Raw genomic sequence first — 19,591 nt, 5'->3', positions numbered from 1 at the left:
TATATTTATATATATATATATATATATATATATATATATATATATATATATATTATATATATATATATATATATATATATATATATATATATTTATATATATATTTATATATATATATATATATATATATATATATATATATGTATGTGTATATATATATATATATATATATATATATATATATGTGTGTGTATATATATATATATATATATATATATATGTATATATATATATATATATATATATATATATATATGTATATATATATATATATATATATATGTATATATATATATATGTATATATATATATATATATATATATATATATATATATATATATATATATATATATATATTTAATACTTTTATTTGCAATTACAAACAAGTAAATCATCATCAAATTCTTTACATAATTTCGAACACCAAATGAAAACGAAAGGTTTTGCAATATAATATATATATATATATATATATATATATATATATATATATATATATATATATATATATATATAACATATATGTATGTTACGTCCGGGTTAGATTCGAATTCAAGAACGACTCGGGTTAACGTTCGATACGTTTATTAGGTCTCACATATCACATTACAACATAGCCCTCGACCTAACCCTGCCAACTAACTAACCCTGACAACCATTCACTCCAGCTTTTATACCGCATTCGACCTTGGGATAACAATACACAAACACACCGGGGTTAACAATATTCTAGGGTAAACTCAACTCACACACTCACTCTCCCCTAATTCTAGATCATTCTATCCTATTCTAGTCTAACCTACAACTAACCCGTAACACTACCCCCCACCCAAGTATTTGTAGTACATACTACAAATACTAACTAAATCCCCAAATCCTAAGTTAACCTAGAGGGCGAAAACAAACAGAGACAAAATAAATAAATAAATAAATAAAATAATTTTAAAAAACAAACAAAAAAAATAAAAAATAATGATTTGACAGGTATACTACATCTCTTTGTACATGAATCCAAGACAAACAACCGAGTAAAAATAAGCGAAAAAAAAACAGCAAAAAAAAAAACAAACCAACAAATCTGTGGTTTAAATTACAATTTACATCTCAGACTCCCGATCTAAAATTTCTTGACAAAAAATCCGCTAGAAGATTATCCCTCCCCGGAATGTGTTCTATAGTAAATTTATATTCCTGTAGCAGTAAGGACAAGCGTGTCAGTCTGGCATTATTGAACCTACATTTATGAAGGTATTTTAGAGCACGCTGGTCCGTCTGCAGTACAAAGCTAGCGTTGTATAAATACAACGCTAGTTTGCCTGTGGCCCAGACAATTGCTAGGCACTCTCTTTCTATAGTAGAGTACCGAGTCTCTCTCGGTTGGAGTTTTCTACTGATGTATTTTACTGGTCTTAGGACCCCATTTCTCATTTGCATCAAGGCTGCCCCGATACCTCGTGACGAGGCGTCGGTCCTGAGAATAAATTGCTCATTAATATTAGGTAAACTAAGAAATGGTTCTGAGTTCAAGTGTTTCTGGACCAGTCTTAAAGCACGGTTACATTCATCTGACCACACGACCTTTTCAGGTTTACCCTTTGCTAACAAGTCTGTCAGTATTGCGTTGGCCTCGCTGAATTCTGGTATAAATTTAGCATAATACCCTATAAGACCCACTAATGATCTTACCTCTTTCTTTGTGGTGGGTATTGCTACGTTTAAGATTTTGTTTACCTTGTTTCTCTCTGGTGTCAGTAGCCCCCTCCCCACTATGTGCCCTAGGAAATTAATTTTTTCAAACCCTAGCTCTAATTTGGCAGGTCTTACTGTCAGGCCCGCGTCCCTCAATCTATTGAACACCGCCTTTATTGCCATAAGGTGTTCCTCCCATGTCTCGCTGTAGATACAGATGTCATCAAAAAATGACACCACATTTTCCAAGTCTTTTAATACGACTTGCATTAATCTGGCGAATGTGGCGGGTGCCGTGCATAGGCCAAAGGGCAGGTAATTAAACTGAAATAGGCCCCAGGGTGTGACAAATGCGGTGAGTTTTTTGCTGTCATTTTGCATGGGGATCTGCCAATACCCTTTTGTGAGGTCGAGTTTAGTAAAATATTTTGCCCTATTTAATTTAGCGAACAGCTCATCTGTATCTGGGATGGGTTCCGCGTCGTAGACTGTGACTGCGTTAAGTCTCTTATAGTCTACACAGAACCGTGTCGACCCATCTTTTTTCTTAACTAGTACTACAGGTGCGCTGAAGTCGGAGTCGGACCTCTCTATTATCCCCAGTCTCTCTATTTCGTCCATCTCTTTCTTCATAAGCTCTCTTCGGGCGTATGGTATGCAGTAGGGTTTCGTTCTTATTGCTCTGGTGTTGGTCAGTTTTATTTTATGTTCTAGTAAACTTGTTTTTCCAGGTAAGTTGCTAATTACAGCTGTGTACTCTTGGATAATTTTGTCTAGATCCGTCCGCTGTGTTTTTGTCAGGGTGTCTCCTATTTTGATATCACTTAACTTAGTTTCCTCCAGTATGTCAGGAGTTTTTATTGTGTCCAATGGAATACCCGGTTCCATGTCCTCCTCATCTGTTAGTGATACTTGGTTTTCTTCTTCTGCCTCCACCACTCCTGACACTGCCGCTAACATGGGGTGTCCCTTGCTGTCGTCTGGTTTTTGTCTGTGATGGTACAGCATCATCCGATTTACATGGACCACCTTAGTGCTGTCCCCTGTTTTAATAACATAGTCCAAGTCTCCGATTTTTTTTAAGACTTCGTAAGGTCCCGCCCACCTTAACTCTAGTTTGTTTAATAGTTGGGGCTTCAGTATCAGTACATGATCCCCCACTTTGATATCTTTGGTTGTGGCTGATCTATCGTAGTAGCTCTTTGCTTTATCTTTCTCATTTTCTGATTTGCGGGTTGCATAACTGCATGCCGTTTGCAAGTGCTGCTTAAGGTCCAGCAGGTAGTCATATGCAGCTCTTGTCTTATATTCCCTTACTTCTCCTGTGAGGATATCCTTTAGGATGCTCATCGGGCCCCTCACTTTCCTGCCGAACATAAGTTCGAATGGCGGGTAACCAGTGCTTTCGTTTGGAACTTCTCTGTATGCGAAAAGTGCTGCTGGGATGAACACGTCATCCTTGTCTATAGCTACTTTCTTTAGCATTTCCTTCAAAGTTCCATTCCATCGTTCTACCGCCCCGTTGGCCATGGCGTGATATGCCGAAGCGTGAATGATTTTAATCCCCAACATTTTAGACACGGTGCAGAAAATTTCCGACGTGAACTGGGTCCCGTTATCTGAGAGTATGACTTCCGGGAATCCCATCCTCGTGAAGATGGAGAGTAGCGCATCTTGGATCTCTGCTGCCGTTACACTTTTCAGCGGTACGGCTTCTGGCCACCGTGTGCATATGTCTACGGCTGTGAGTATGAATCTGTTCTTTTTTTTCGTTTGAGTTAGTGGCCCCACAATATCTACGGCGATTTTCTCAAACGGTTGTCCCACTACCTCAGTTCTACCCAGAGGCGCCTTGCCACCAACATTCTTTTTGCTTTTCTGGCAGACATCACAACTTTCGCAGTAACGCCTGATCTCCTCCCCTGCCCCTGGCCAGATAAATTGTGACAGAATTCTGGCTTTCGTTCTTGCTACACCCATGTGCCCCGCCATAGGTGTGTCGTGTCCTAATTTCAGGATGGTGGGCCTAAGTCCCCTTGGGATTGCTAGTCTAATCTGATCTTCTGTTTTGCTGTGTTTTATGATCTTATATAATAACCCATCTATCGTTTTACATTGTTTGCCCTTTTCCGCGAGCTTCCACCACCTAGCTAATGTTTTGTCTTCGCTCTGTTGCGTTTTAAAATCTTTCGATGTCGTTATTTGGTCTAAAATCTTATGCCCCGGCTCATTTCTCTGGTTGCCCCATGCTCTAAGTTGTCCTCTGGTTTCTACCGCCGCTAATGTTAGCGAATCTTCCCTCGGTAATTTCGCGCCTGCTACATTCCCTATTATAAGTTCAGCGGGTGGATCATCTAAAAGGACGGCAAAGAACTCTCCCGTAAGGTATGGTGTTTCTATGTTGACTACAGCTCCTGGTACTCTTTTCTTATCTCCATCCGCGGTCTTTATGGTTATCCATTCTTTTGTCCATCTATTTCTTGGGACTAGAGCTTTTCGACAGGCTACGACTACAGAGCCCGTATCCCGTAGGACGGTCACCGTCCTCCCATCCAGTTTTCCTGCAACTATAGGAAGTGACCCTCTGTCGCTTATGAATCTCCGATTAGCTCCAATGTTCCCTACAGGGACAGCGCCCTTTACTTGACTTAGGCATTGTCCACAGTCGCCGCACTCCCCGCTGAACTCTGGTACTAGTCATATGTCTTGAATGTCCCTGAAGCCTACCCTTCTCCCTCTGTACTCATGTCCAATTTGTCTACGATTGGACCGGCACCCCGCCGCTATGTGCCCCTCAGCCCAACAGTTAAAGCATGTGATTGGGCGTCTTCTGTGACTAATATTACTACTCGGCCTAGGTTGGACCGGGCTTTGTCCTCTTCTCTCCCGTTGAAGGGTGACTTCATTTCTTGTGACCCATTCCTCTCTAATGGGGCTCTTAGATCTAGGTCTTAGGGTTCGTTTGTCCTTGTCCTCTCTAAAGGGATTCCTAGATCCTGATGCAAGTGCCATGGGGGCAACAAATGCGTCCTCTGTCACGTCGATCGGTTTTAATTTTCTGTCTGGGTAGATGTCAAAGTAGTTGTCACAGGCATTTTCTACGTCTGCTATTGTCCTCGGGTTTTGTCTGAGGATGTGCTGTCTTATGTCTTGTCCGACTGTTCTCACTATTTTGTCTTTTAAGAGTAGGTCAAACAGTCCGTCAAATGTCTTGTCACACTTGCTAGCTTCGACCCATCTTCTCAAGTAGTGTCGTACCCTCCTAATGTAACTCCCTGCTCTGTCTTGTTCTGATGGTTGGGCGCTATTAAACTTATCACTGTATCCTTGCTCCGTCAAACCAAAGTGTTTTAGGACCTCCCTTTTCAGCTTCCCATAATTCTCTTCTGCTCCCAATTCTGTTAACCACGATTCGCAGCCTATATCTAGCAGAACTTTCCTAAACTCGTGGCACCAAAACTTATCTTCTAAACCTATTTCTCGGGCTTCCCTTTCAAAAATGTCAACCACCACCTCCATATCTGTCTGGTCTCTACTGTTTCTCAGTCCAGTCAGCTTAATTCTTGGGGTCTGTGCCCTACCCCTGCCCTTTATGTCTTCCTCCCTGTTCCCCTTCTCCATTGCTAGTTCCAGCTCCTTCAATTTTAGTCTTTCTTCTGATTCAATTTTAGCCCTAGTTAGTGCCCTGTCTGCAGCCCTCTCGTCCCTTTCAGCCTGCTGCCTAGCCTTAGCCTCCGCCTCTAACAATTTAGTCTCAGCCCATTCCAACAGCTCCCTTCCCTCTAGTTTACATCTTTCCCCTAACGCTATAAAATGCTCTAGCGTTAAGCCTTCGCTAGCCATCTCACCTTATCCACTTAGGATTGGATGCCAAAATTGTAATACCCAATATAATGTTAGGCAAGGGTAATCCCCGGTTGTGAGTACCGTGCCCCAGACTAATTCAAAAACACTTACCTCAAATACAAATCTGTTGTAGTAGTCCCTTCCCCTACTTTAGCCCTTCAAAAACAATGGTAAATCCTGTAATGGCCGGGTCATGTGAAGACGAAGACCTGGATCGACAAAGACAAAAGTCCTGTGACGGCAAGGCTCTGTGCTGGTAAAATCCCAGGATGGTAGAGTCCAGTGATGGCGACTTTCTGTTCAGATAAAGTCCACGGATGGTAGAATACCGTGATGGCGACTTCCTGTTCTGATAAAGTCCAATGATGGTAGAATCCCGTGATGGCGACTTTCTGTTCTGATAAAGTCCAATGATGGTAGAATCCCGTGATGGCGACTTTCTGTTCTGATAAAGTCCAAGGATGGTAGAACCCAGTGATGGCGACTTTCTGTTCTGGTAAGGTCTCAGGATGGTGACGTCTAGTGGTGGTAACGTCCAGTGGTAATGACGTTCTGATTGCGACTTTCTGTTCAGGTAAGGTCCCAGGATGGTATAGTCCAGTGATGATGACGTCTAGTGATGGTGACGTCTAGCGATGGTGACGTCTAGTGATGGTGACTCCCAGTGGTACTGGCGTTCTGATGGTCCCAGGATGGTATAGTCCAGTGATGATGACGTCTAGTGATGGTGACGTCTAGCGATGGTGACGTCTAGTGCTGGTGACTCCCAGTGGTACTGACGTTCTGATGGTCCCAGGATGGTATAGTCCAGTGATGGTGACGTCTAGTGATGGTGACGTCTAGTGATGGTGACATCCAGTGGTAATGACGTTCTGATGATTGCGCTATCTTTACTTTAATACTGGCCACCAGTTGTTACGTCCGGGTTAGATTCGAATTCAAGAACGACTCGGGTTAACGTTCGATACGTTTATTAGGTCTCACATATCACATTACAACATAGCCCTCGACCTAACCCTGCCAACTAACTAACCCTGACAACCATTCACTCCAGCTTTTATACCGCATTCGACCTTGGGATAACAATACACAAACACACCGGGGTTAACAATATTCTAGGGTAAACTCAACTCACACACTCACTCTCCCCTAATTCTAGATCATTCTATCCTATTCTAGTCTAACCTACAACTGACCCGTAACAATGTACATATATTACATTCGGTAGGTCCAAAAATAATATAAAACATGAAAGCTTTGTATAAGTAATGGTGTCTCGTGTTATGTTTATTTTTGTTTTTATTTAAATATTTTATTTTAAATATTATTGATTTAATACATTTCTTTTTTATACAATGTCATTCTTCAGTAATTACTTATAAAAAAAATAATAATTAAGAGAAGTAATTGGTTTTTAATTTTTTAGTACAAATCTATTAAAAGGAGCTTATTATCACCCCTATTTGACTATTTTTGTTTAAAAAGGGAAATAAGTCATGGAAGCGGTTTGAACATTTGCTTATCTTTGATAAGTTTGATTGTAGGAGAAAGACTCGGCTTTCACAGTGGTTTAAAAAACAAAGGGAAAAAGAATATACAAGAGCGTGGGGTGGTGTCTATAGAATAAAGATATTCCAACCGCAGCTACGGTAATTTCTTGCAAAACAACCATAAGTCAAAAATGAAAGAAAACGTACTTTTTTTTTAACTATAAAAAAATTTATTATGGTCGGCTCTGGGCCCCTAAATGGCGTGGGCCCCCCCCCCCCCCCGCAATGCGGGGTCTGGCGGCACTGTAGTTCCGCCGCTGCTGTATGAATATATTTAAAACATACACATACACGTAAGCACACAAGCACGTACTCATACAGAGACACACACACACACTTCTTAAAACATTGCTGGAAGCAATGTTGTCTCATGTTGTCTAGAAGGGGGGAAAAGTGTGGGCTTGTCTCAATTTGGGCCTATCCATCCAACCATATGTTGCAGAACTGTGGTAACTACGAGAATAAATGAAATTAAAGCCCGAGTTGTAAGGCCTGAATAAGGCTTAATGCATTGCTGTAGGCTCATACCACCCCGTCATCACAAAATAGACCGGCACCCTATAAAAATATAATTTATGATAATATAAAGTGGACAAACCTCACCGCTTCACACACTTGCTGTTAAATTTAAGCCCCTAAGGTTTCATTACAAATTATTAGAACCACATAACTGTAAAACGTAGTTGCTAATCTACACACCATAAAAGCCAAAATTCTAAAGAAAACTGGGTTGTTTTTTTTTTTAAATTATTTCTATTTGTATAAAATATAAAAAGTACAGCACGTTATCTATAATATTGCCTACTACGTCATATTTCTAAATTTGGTTTGTGACGTTTTTACGTACAAGCCTTCCCATAAGTTTTGATTTTATCAATATCAAGAAAAGAAAATTGATTCACCCCAATAGCACCAGACATGCTTTTTTTTACCGTAAAGTTTCATTAAACTCTCTGCTAATTCAATACAAGTACCCGTAAAAATCAATAATCATGCTATGTATACAGGTGACCTGGTTTTAGCTGATGTTAATCCAGTTTAAGTCTTGATTACACGCATGACTGATTGCCGAGGTCACGCTTACTCGACCATACGAATATTCTATTTATACATTCTTTCACACGGGGAAAAACTAGGCATGGGAAATATTTTTTTAGAAAAATACCATCAACATGCTGTTCGAATGAGACATTTCTCAGTTGGCTGTGATACCAGTTTTAGCAGAAGATCAAAGTTATAAAATATGCATCTATTTCCTTACATGACTCTTATTGTGAGGGGAAGGGGAAAATGGGTGATCAACGTAACGTTACAAATACAGGTAAAGATCAGTGTTTCTTCTAGACTGTTTTCTCCGGGTGGCACTTGAAATTTTCCGGGGGGGGGGGGGGGGGGGGGCGACTAAAATTTTCGGAGGGGGGACGAGACACTGTTAAAAGTATATTTTTTTTCTGTATAAATTCTATTTAGTTCGGATGGCGGGGGGGGGGGTAGACTTTCTCTTCGATTTAAATCGGAAATAAAAGTATTACAGTAGGAGCTATCTGTACACATAATTGAGTGTTTCTTAGATCAATACCACGTTTTGCTGTAAATGTATTTATACTTATCGTTTTTCAAAATACCTTCATGTCTGGGGAAATATAATTATATTCACAGAGGATTACCAAACCAGATAAAATAATTGAATATTGAAATCAACAGTATGTTCATTACATTCACTACAGACAAACGGGGTGGTTCCATTTAAAATACTAAAAAAACGTACCAATTTGTTTGGCGTTTATAATTTAGAGCCCTTAATAAAAAAAAATACTTTGACATAGGAAAGATGAAGGAAGTTAAACAAAAAAGCGTTATGAATCGCTTAGGGAAGAGATACAACTTTTTTTTAAATAAGCATATTAGCGTATGTATTCTTTGTAAAGAAGACAGTTATCCTTTGAATGAGGCGAGCAGTCTAGCTTCTGCATATTTTGGTAACTTTAAAAAAAAAATTATTTACAAAGAAAATAAATGTTTAATGTTTTCGAGACAAACTGAAAGTTTCCATACAACATTAAAACTGTATTTTAGTTTAGTGATTATGTTAATGAATTTAATATTGTAATTTATGTAAACGTAGTTATTTCTTAAACTATCAAAAATACATATTTCGATTTAAAACTTCCTCTTTGTCAGTCTTTGACAAACAAAAAAAGGAAGGAACAATGAAAGGTGTTTTAACATTTTAACAAACGTTATTATTTTCATTAATATTAGGCCTATATTGTACATTGTATTATTTATGGCCTATAAACTGACTAGGCATACTGCCTAGCTTCGCTTAGGTTTTTAAAAGGCATTTGAGAATTTGAATACTTAATTATTTAGCAATGGATTGGGTGTGGAGTGCTTTAATAAGTTTAATAAGTTTAATTTAAACAGTAATGCTAACTTTAGAAAAAATGTTTTTGTTAGTCATTTACATGCAGATTCGTAGCTAATTTTTGGAAAGTACGCAATGTATAACTAAAATGGAATTAGAACTACACAGGTTTCATGAACAGTATATCTCATAGTTTATATTACATTGCCTTTTGAAATTAATTAATTAATTTAATTAACATACTTAACTAAATTAACAACTTAATTTTGTACTAAAACAAATGCTATACTTCGTCATTTTCTGTTTCTGTTTAAAATAGTATACAATTATTTGAAAAATAATAATTTTAAAAACGTTACCTCCCTTGAAAACTGAACGTATGACGTATGTCATTGTTTACTTATATTGTTTGCTTATATAAGAAATTACGTTATATGAACTTATTTAACGACTATAATGGCTGTTTCCGACGGGAATAAAGTTTTTTTGTTACCCTCCATGGTCGGTCTACGACGTCACATAATATTAAGGGGATCGTTCGTCAATTTATTTATATATATAGATATATATATATCTCATATAAGGAGAATTTCACTCAAGATCATCTTTTAGCCCTCGTCGAGGGCTTTGAGTCTGACCAACAGTTTTTCCATACGGCCTAGTCATCTATAGTAGTGTATGCAAAAACTTAGCATGATGTACAGACATTAAGTAACCTAAAAATTGTGTTCAAATTTCCCTGTTTTTCCCATAAAATACAAAGATTATATAGGGAAATACAACTGGTCAGTTTTGACCGCTTTACGAAGTTTTCCCAGAATTGCCGAGTTTTTTATGAAACCCCTAGGTGTTCTTCTACCACCTCACAAAATATCAAGGGGGGTCGTCGGAGGAAATTTTTTTTCGTAATAGAGCTCATATAAAGAGAATTTCACTCGCGGTCACTTTTTAGCCCTCGTCGAGGGCTTTGAGTGTAACCGACAGTTTTCCCTAAAGGTCAAGCCATTGACCTAGGAGCATGCAAAAAATTAGCCAGATATACTGAGCTTAAGTACCCTAAAGTCTGCGTTGAAATGACCCTCTGTTTTTCCCATAAAATACAAAGATTATATAGGGAAATACGACTGGTCAGTTTTGACCCCTTTACGAAGTTTTCCCAGATATGCCGAGTTTTTTGTGACACCCCTAGGTGTTCTTCTACCACCTCACAAAATATCAAGGGGGGTCGTCGGAGGAAATTTTTTTTCGTAATAGAGCTCATATAAAGAGAATTTCACTCGCGGTCACTTTTTAGCCCTCGTCGAGGGCTTTGAGTAAGACCGACAGGTCTGCCCTACGGTCAAGCCATTTACCTATAAACATGCCAAACATTAGCCAGATGTAAACAGGGTAAGTGCCCTAAAATCCGTTTTGAAATGACCCTCTGTTTTTCCCATAAAATACAAAGATTATATAGGGAAATACGACTGGTCAGTTTTGACCGCTTTACGAAGTTTTCCCAGATATGCCGAGTTTTTTGTGACACCCCTAGGTGTTCTCCTACCACCTCACAAAATATCAAGGGGGGTCGTCGGAGGAAAAATTTTTTCGTAATAGAGCTCATATAAAGAGAATTTCACTCGCGGTCACTTTTTGGCCCTCGTCGAGGGCTTTGAGTAAGACCGACAGGTCTGCCCTACGGTCAATCCATTTACCTATAAACATGCCAAAAATTAGCCAGATGTAAACAGGGTAAGTGCCCTAAAATCCGTTTTGAAATGACCCTCTGTTTTTCCCATAAAATACAAAGATTATATAGGGAAATACAACTGGTCAGTTTTGACCGCTTTACGAAGTTTTCCCAGATATGCCGAGTTTTTTGTGACACCCCTAGGTGTTCTTCTACCAACTCACAAAATATCAAGGGGGGTCGTCGGAGGAAATTTTTTTTCGTAATAGAGCTCATATAAAGAGAATTTCACTCGCGGTCACTTTTTAGCCCTCGTCGAGGGCTTTGAGTGTAACCGACAGTTTTCCCTAAAGGTCAAGCCATTGTCCTAGGAACATGCAAAAAATTAGCCAGATATACTGAGCTTAAGTACCCTAAAGTCTGCGTTGAAATGACCCTCTGTTTTCCCCATAAAATACAAAGATTATATAGGGAAATACAACTGGTCAGTTTTGACCGCTTTACGAAGTTTTCCCAGATATGCCGAGTTTTTTGTGACACCCCTAGGTGTTCTTCTACCACCTCACAAAATATCAAGGGGGGTCGTCGGAGGAAATTTTTTTTCGTAATAGAGCTCATATAAAGAGAATTTCACTCGCGGTCACTTTTTAGCCCTCGTCGAGGGCTTTGAGTGTAACCGACAGTTTTCCCTAAAGGTCAAGCCATTGTCCTAGGAACATGCAAAAAATTAGCCAGATATACTGAGCTTAAGTACCCTAAAGTCTGCGTTGAAATGACCCTCTGTTTTTCCCATAAAATACAAAGATTATATAGGGAAATACAACTGGTCAGTTTTGACCGCTTTACGAAGTTTTCCCAGATATGCCGAGTTTTTTGTGACACCCCTAGGTGTTCTTCTACCACCTCACAAAATATCAAGGGGGGTCGTCGGAGGAATTTTTTTTTCGTAATAGAGCTCATATAAAGAGAATTTCACTCGCGGTCACTTTTTAGCCCTCGTCGAGGGTTTTGAGTAAGACCGACAGGTCTGCCCTACGGTCAAGCCATTTACCTATAAACATGCCAAAAATTAGCCAGATGTAAACAGGGTAAGTGCCCTAAAATCCGTTTTGAAATGACCCTCTGTTTTTCCCATAAAATACAAAGATTATATAGGGAAATACGACTGGTCAGTTTTGACCCGTTTCCCGATTTTTCCCGGACATGGCGAGTTTTTTGTGACACCCCAAGGCGTTCTCCTACCACCTCACAAAATATCAAGGGGGGTCGTCGGAGGAAATTTTTTTTCGTAATAGAGCTCATATAAAGAGAATTTCACTCGCGGTCACTTTTTAGCCCTCGTCGAGGGCTTTGAGTAAGACCGACAGGTCTGCCCTACGGTCAAGCCATTTACCTATAAACATGCCAAAAATTAGCCAGATGTAAACAGGGTAAGTGCCCTAAAATCCGTTTTGAAATGACCCTCTGTTTTTCCCATAAAATACAAAGATTATATAGGGAAATACGACTGGTCAGTTTTGACCCATTTCCCGATTTTTCCCGGACATGGCGAGTTTTTTGTGACACCCCAAGGTGTTCTCCTACCACCTCACAAAATTTCAAGGGGGGTCGTCGGAGGAAATTTTTTTTCGTAATATAGCCCATATAAGGCGCCGGTCAGTCGAGGTCAGTTTTGACCCCTTCTCCGTAGACTTTTCGGCCAACCGTCACCGGCCTTCGTGTTCTATCGCCCGAAGGCACCATCGTGCCAAATTTGACGCGCCTGCGGCGCCGGGAAGTGCCCTATCGGGCACCCGACCACTTTGCTTTATATATATAGATGACACTTTTTTTATAATAGTAAATCACAAGCTTTGTAGATATAATTTATTTACCAAAAAAAGTATCAATCATAGTCTTTAAAAATTAAATTGTTGAAATTAGATAATGCTTATGCTATTGTTGACAAAGATTGTTTTTAACGGTGTTAATTCCCTTTGGGCTTTAAGCGCAACCTTCAATCAAGTTGCGTCAGCCGCAGGCTAATCAATATAATGTTACCTGTGTACTGTAATGGCATGCAGCAGAGTGGCGCAGTGGAAGCGTGCTGGGCCCATAACCCAGAGGTCCGTGGATCGAAACCACGCTCTGCTAATTATATTTTTTTCTTTGATATTGTATTATATTTTTTGTACAAAGTGTCTTTTCGGCGTGACAACTGATTGCATACTAAGTGGTCGTCCAGAAATGACGTTACACTCGGAGTGGAGAGGGGTCCGTAATTTTGTGATGATAGTGTGACGTCACACTTTTACATTATAAAAAACATTGTTAGAAAACTTATTTTAGCCGTGATTTCGAGTTCTAGGAAACTGATTTAATAAATTGTAGTAGAAATTGATTAAAATACTCTATGTTGACAGAATTCAGACAAGATTTTCGAAAAATACCGATGTGTTATGAAAAATTCAACTGCAATTTTGAGGGGGTTTGTAGGATGAGGTGTGACGTAATTTTAGGGGTTGTCTGGCCTTTTGTGACGATGTATGACGGAGGGGAGGGGGAGGTAAAATCGTCCCAAAAAGCGTGACGTCGTTTATGGATGACCCATAAGAAATGAAAGTTTTTTTTGTAATGTTATGCAATATATTCCAATAGAGAAAATGAATGCTAGTTAGTTAAATTTAACTCTGCAGTTAATACTTGCTGATACATTAAAATGAGCAAATCTAGTTATTAGCTGCTTAAATCACAACATTTATTCGCGATTTTAGACCGTAAACTTCAACAAAAATCAAGTACAAAAAACATGTTTGGAGCAGCGGGGTATCGATCCCCGTACCTCTCACATGCAAAGCGAGCGCTCTACCACTTGAGCTACAACCCCGTCTACACTGGCCGTCAAGATATGAAAAGTAATGAATTGGCGTATCTTGGATGGAAAACTGACATAGATTTACACTGATACGTAGACAGATGAGCAGTTTCTGTAGGTTTACTAGGTAGCCTTATTCACATTTTCTTCCAGGCATATCTTCGGGGGGAGGGGGGGGGGGTCGGCCGAAGAAAGACTACCGCCCCCCCCCCCCCCCCCGAACTAATTTATATAGAAATATATACTTTTAACAGTGTCCGCCCACCCGGACATTTTAGTGTCCCCCCTCCCCCCGAAATTTCAAGTGCCCCCCCCCCACCACCACTCCCCCCCCCCCCCCCCGGAGAAAACACTGGAAGAAACACTGGCCCTATTTTAGTATTGCCCTACCAGCCTTGTGCATAAGTCGTGCTCTATCAGAAAATATGATTGTTGTCAACGGTGTTAATTCCCTTTGGGCTTTGATTGGCTTTGAGCACAAACTGCTAACAAGTTGCGTCAGCCACAGGGAAATCAATATAATGTTAGCTGTGTGACATAGTGGCAAGCAGCAGAGTGGCGCAGTGGAAGCGTGCTGGGCCCATAACCCAGAGGTCCGTGGATCGAAACCACGCTCTGCTAATTAATTTTTTATTAATATTGTATTGTACAAACCATTTTTTGTTACATGATTCACATAGAAACTGTTTCTGTGTTTTTTAACTAATATTTTCGTCCAGGGTTTTATTTTTGTTTAAACAAACGCCGATAAGTTTGTTGCAAGTTCATAAAAAAATATTCTCTTACCGTCCAATACACAACCTCCTCGACATTTACACAATCACATTTACATTTTTTTACGAGATTTTAGTCACGTCTTTATTTCATTACCTCCTTATACTCCTCTAGTTATTAGTAATAATTTAGGCATTAATTAAACTAATTTCGAAACTTTGCTTTGCTAATAGTTCGTATACACCCAACCTTTATTTATCGTTGATTGGTAAATTGACCTCATCTGATGGGTCTTTTATGGTGAAATCTAGGTTTTAAAAAGGCCATCTTTAATAATGATTAATTAATAATGATTTTTTTCTAATTTTTTGTTCCTGCCCACGCAGGTTGGCAGATTTTTTGTCTGCTTTTGGTCTGACGAGAACATCAGACGAGGATCTTTGCAGTCAGTTCAATTATCTCTGGAGCTCTCTGCTCGTCACTGCTATGGGTCTTTTTATCACGCTAATCCAGGTGAGATTGGTACCTGTCTTCTTAGGTGTGCTTGGTGTTGTTTTTTTTTTTTGTTTTTTTTTTTTACTTTCTATCTGTGTTGTCAAGTGGGCGTGGTGTTTTATAATTTGACTTCGTGTGGCTAGGGGGGGGGGGGGGGGGGGTCATCCATAAACGACGTCACACATTTTTTGACGATTTTTACCTCCCCCTTCCCCTCCGTTACAAGTCGCCACAAAAAGCCAGACCCCCCCCCCCCCCCCCCGCTAAAATGACGTCACACCTCAGCCTACAATCCCCCTCAAAATTGCAGTTGTATTTTTCTTAAAATACGATATTTTTCCAAAACCTTGTCTGAACTCTGTCAACATAGAGTATTTTAATCAATTTCTATCACAATTTATTAAAACAGTTTTCTAAAACGCGAAATATCGGCTAAAATTCGTTTTCTAACATTTCTTTTTTATAATGCATAAGTGTGATGCCACACCATCTAAACCACCACCCCACCCCCTCCACACACCTTCACAAAATTACGGACCCTCCCCCGTACGAGTGTGATGTCATTTATGGACGACCCTTTAGAATGTATAAATGAATCGACAACACTGATCAATGCGTAATAACCTTCGAAGTCCACAAGTAACTTACTGTCGTTATCTTTCTACATTTCACTCCATTACTCGAAACCCTACCTAATCTTTTAAAATGTATGCTGTTAATTAGACTCAGTTTGCTTTGAAATGTATTTCCTTATGTGCAGTGTTTCTTCCAGACTTTTTTCTCCGGCGGGTGGGGGGGGGGGGGCACTTGAATTTTTTCGTGGGGCGGACTAAAATTTCCGGGGGGGGGGTGTCGGACACTAATAAAAGTATATATTTTCTATATAAATTCCATTTCGTTGGGGGGGGGGGGCGGTAGACTTTCGATGCCTGGAAGAAACTCTGCTCATGTGTTCTTCCGTTCCTCTATTCCTCTAGTACACGGGTAAATCCCATTGAATGCTGGTGTCCAGCTGAACTGCCCGAGGTCCAGTGCAACTACACCAAAGCTCTGTGCTGGGTCAAACAGAACTATTACGTGCACGAGGTAAGCGCCCCATCAGGGACTGTATCAGCCCACGCAAACTTTATTGGTTTACCTAGTTGTATCCAGAGGTCCGTGGATCGAAACCACGCTCTGATAATTTATGAAAATATAATCTTCGCAAAGTACTTCTTGCACCCGCGTAACTTTTATTCCTAATACTAGGCATAATTTCATCAGAAATCCAGAGGCGTAGCGAGGGGGGGGGGGTACATATGTCCCCGGGAGCCGACCCTAGGGGGCGAAAAATGGGTTGAAAAAAACAATTAAAAGCTCATTTTATCTGCAGTTTTGCATTATAAATATAAAAGAATATAGGGGGGGGGCGCCAAATTGAAAGTTTGTCCCGGGTGCCGGGAAGGGTCGCTACGCCTCTGCAGAAACCTTTTGCTGTAATACAATTAGCTTCAGAGTAATCAGAGAAATATATAAAACACTCTGGTCCAAAGTAGTGATACATTGTGAATTTAATTGTGGAATAAAGTAGATATGCCAAAGAATTTTTTTGGATTTTTTTTTTGGTAACACAGTGGATATTTTGCTGTGATGTTCATGGTTGTGATTAGAATAATAAAGTCATAGTAGAGTGTTTGGGATAAGCGCTAGGATTAAAATAGCAATACAAACTAAGGAAATGAAATAGTAATAATACCATGGCACCGCTTTAATAAAACACCTGGATGATTATAGATACCGGTGTTCGATAATGGAATCTTCTTTAAAAAGGGGTGTTAGGTTGTTAGTAGTATTGTAATCTCGACTAATTTTATGGTTAGAAATTAGGGTTAGGGGTATGGTAGGTCCAGGGTTGGGGTTAGGGACAGGGTTAGCATTGACATTAGCCAGCCATGTGTGTATTTAGTTAACTACCAGTAACCTAACACCCCTTTTTTAAAGAAGATTCCATTATCGGACACCGTGTAAACCTTCTCCCAAACACCTTTCTGTGTTCCAGGACCAAGACGTCAACCAGGTCCCAGATGAGCGCTACAGCATGACCATCGCCTACTACCCCTGGGTCCCGTGGATCCTCTTCTTTGTGGCCGCCATCATGAAACTCCCACACTACGTCTGGCACTCGTTTGCGCATTCTTCCGGTCTGAACCTCATCCGGCTCATTGATCTGGCCAACGGCCTCGAGGAAACTGAAAAGTTTAGCCAAAATCGTCCAGTTGTGGCTGGTTCGGAACTCCGAACCTCCAAGAAGCACGATACTGAGTAAAGTCAAACACTACTTAGGCAGCGCGGGGTGTTTTTGGTTTGGCAAGAAACATAAAACTTATCTGGCCGGATTGATTCTGTTCACTAAGTTGACTTACTTGTTGGTATCTATTGGCGTACATATGAGCCTCAATTTTTTCATTGAGGAAGATTTCCTATGGTACGGTTATGAGGTATTTGAAAGTTATATAAAGGGGATCCCGCAAATTTCAGCGCGATTTCCCGTTCAGACCCTTTGCGATATGGAAATACGGCTGGCTACTGGTATAAACCGGTACAGTATTCAATGTATTTTACCTATAAATAGGTACAGTGAGAAGATATTTATATTTCTGTGGTTTTGGCTGCTAATGCAGATTATTGTCAACGCATGGAGTCTTTTTAAATGGGGACTTCGGTTACTTTCCCCAACTGATAGACGGCGGTTCGTACAAATTTACGTTGAGATTACTCTACATTTGCAACAACAGCGGAAATTGAGAGACGGGGTTGACACGGAAGAAGACTCAAACCTTTCAACTTTCGAAAATTATCAAAACCATGATACAAACGTTCAACCGGTTATAGCCAACGGGACGGACACCGTGAATAAACCACGTCGTCGGTTAAAAATTCAGCTCAGACGACCATTACGCAGATTTTCACCAACGGCTTCCGTTTTCCCAAACAGGTCATACACTGACCTCAGTATAGAAGCAAGCGAACGCGAGGCTTTGGAGTTCGAGGATATGGAGCGACGTGAAAAAGTTGAACTGAAAAGAAAGAAACGAATCAATAGGATAACAACACGCATGGTGAAACGTTTGGGGCATGATGGAATTGTTGTGTTCCGAACATTGGAAGACGCTGTAGGGATTGTAATGGCCAACCAGATCTTTCAAGCTCTCTACGAACAGCTGACTAGCACTCTACACTACTCATAGAACAGATTTTCTTAAATTATTTTTAATTGTAATTTTGGATGGGATATCATCAGTGTTTCTTCCAGACTTTTTTCTCCGGGGGGGGGGGGGGGGCACTTTAAATTTTCGGGGGGCGGTAGACTTTCTTCGGGGGGGGGGGGGGGCGGACACTGTTAAAAAGTATATATTTTCTATATAAATTATATAAATTTCATTTCGTTCGGGGGCGGGTAAAAAAATTTCGGGGGGGGGGGGGGGGGGGGGCGAAGAGATGCCTGGAAGAAACTCTGGATATCATCCAACACACTTAAGCAATACGTGCCAACATGGTCTGCGTCACATGGCTAGTTTACTCCTATTTCAGCCCGAGTTTCTTTCTGGATTTGCTTCCAAAGACTTTGTTCACCCAAGAACAACCTTTCAAGGCAGCTGTTGTTTCATTTTGGAGTATTCCCACATAGATGGGTTGCTGTCCCCAGCTATCGAACCTCATCTGCCAGGTAGTCTGTGTATGGAATACCATTGTCTTATAATACACTTGCATATCCTAGGGCAGTAGCGTAGCGAGGGGGGGGGGGGCGGGGGGGGGGACATATGTCCCCGGGCGCCGACCTTAGGGGGGCGCCAAATTGAAAGTTTGAGGGGGGGTGCAAATGAAAAGTTCGAGGGGGGGGGGGGGTGCAAATCGAAAGTTTGAGGGGGGGGGGGTGCAAATGAAAAGTTCGAGGGGGGGGGGGTGCAAATCGAAAATTTGCTCCCAAGGGGCGCCAAATTGAAAGTATGGTCCGGGCGCCGGGAAGGGTCGCTCCGCCTCTGTCCTAGGGTGCTAAAAATATTTGCCCATGTTAAAACGGCAGCCCGTAAAATGTTTAAGAAGCCGTTGTGCTGGGTTAGGTTTTAGATTTTGAGTGAAAAAGTACGTGGATAAGTGTAAGTCTATTCAATATGATCAAATATTACCAACAATATTCTGCATTTATCGCTACTAGTGCTCAACGATTCAACCAAAATAATTTGTAAAAAATGTCTATTATTTTAAATACTGTGTTTAAAAGATGAGTTTCAAGTTCAATGTATGTATTTTAAGCAATATAAAAAGCTAGCGTTTTTTTTTAAATTACCATTATAGTTGATATAATGTTTTAGGGTGAAAGTGAAATAGCATAAAAAATTTGCAGATTTACTCATTTTTAAAATAG

At 40.2% G+C, this 19,591-nt stretch overlaps 1 protein-coding gene and 2 non-coding genes across 3 annotated transcripts; all 3 read left to right on the top strand.

Annotated features, from left to right (window-relative positions):
- Positions 1–5,703: 5,703 nt before the first annotated feature.
- LOC131954169 (innexin-11-like) lies at positions 5,704–18,413 on the top strand. Its single transcript, XM_059317705.1, is given in 7 exon segments — positions 5,704–5,792; positions 15,078–15,204; positions 16,164–16,172; positions 16,174–16,272; positions 17,225–17,419; positions 17,421–17,965; positions 18,275–18,413. Coding segments are annotated over 7 exon segments (1,203 nt in total).
- Trnam-cau (transfer RNA methionine (anticodon CAU)) lies at positions 13,185–13,256 on the top strand. The gene has a single exon. It is a non-coding gene; the product is annotated as a tRNA-Met (tRNA).
- On the top strand, positions 14,527–14,598 carry Trnam-cau (transfer RNA methionine (anticodon CAU)). The gene has a single exon. It is a non-coding gene; the product is annotated as a tRNA-Met (tRNA).
- Positions 18,414–19,591: the final 1,178 nt, after the last annotated feature.

Source organism: Physella acuta, unplaced genomic scaffold (assembly GCF_028476545.2).
Source record: "Physella acuta isolate Inbredline_101_S28 unplaced genomic scaffold, ASM2847654v3 ptg000978l, whole genome shotgun sequence".
In the NCBI taxonomy this organism is placed as follows: Eukaryota; Metazoa; Mollusca; class Gastropoda; family Physidae; genus Physella; species Physella acuta.
This window is presented reverse-complemented; position numbering and strand designations above follow the sequence as displayed.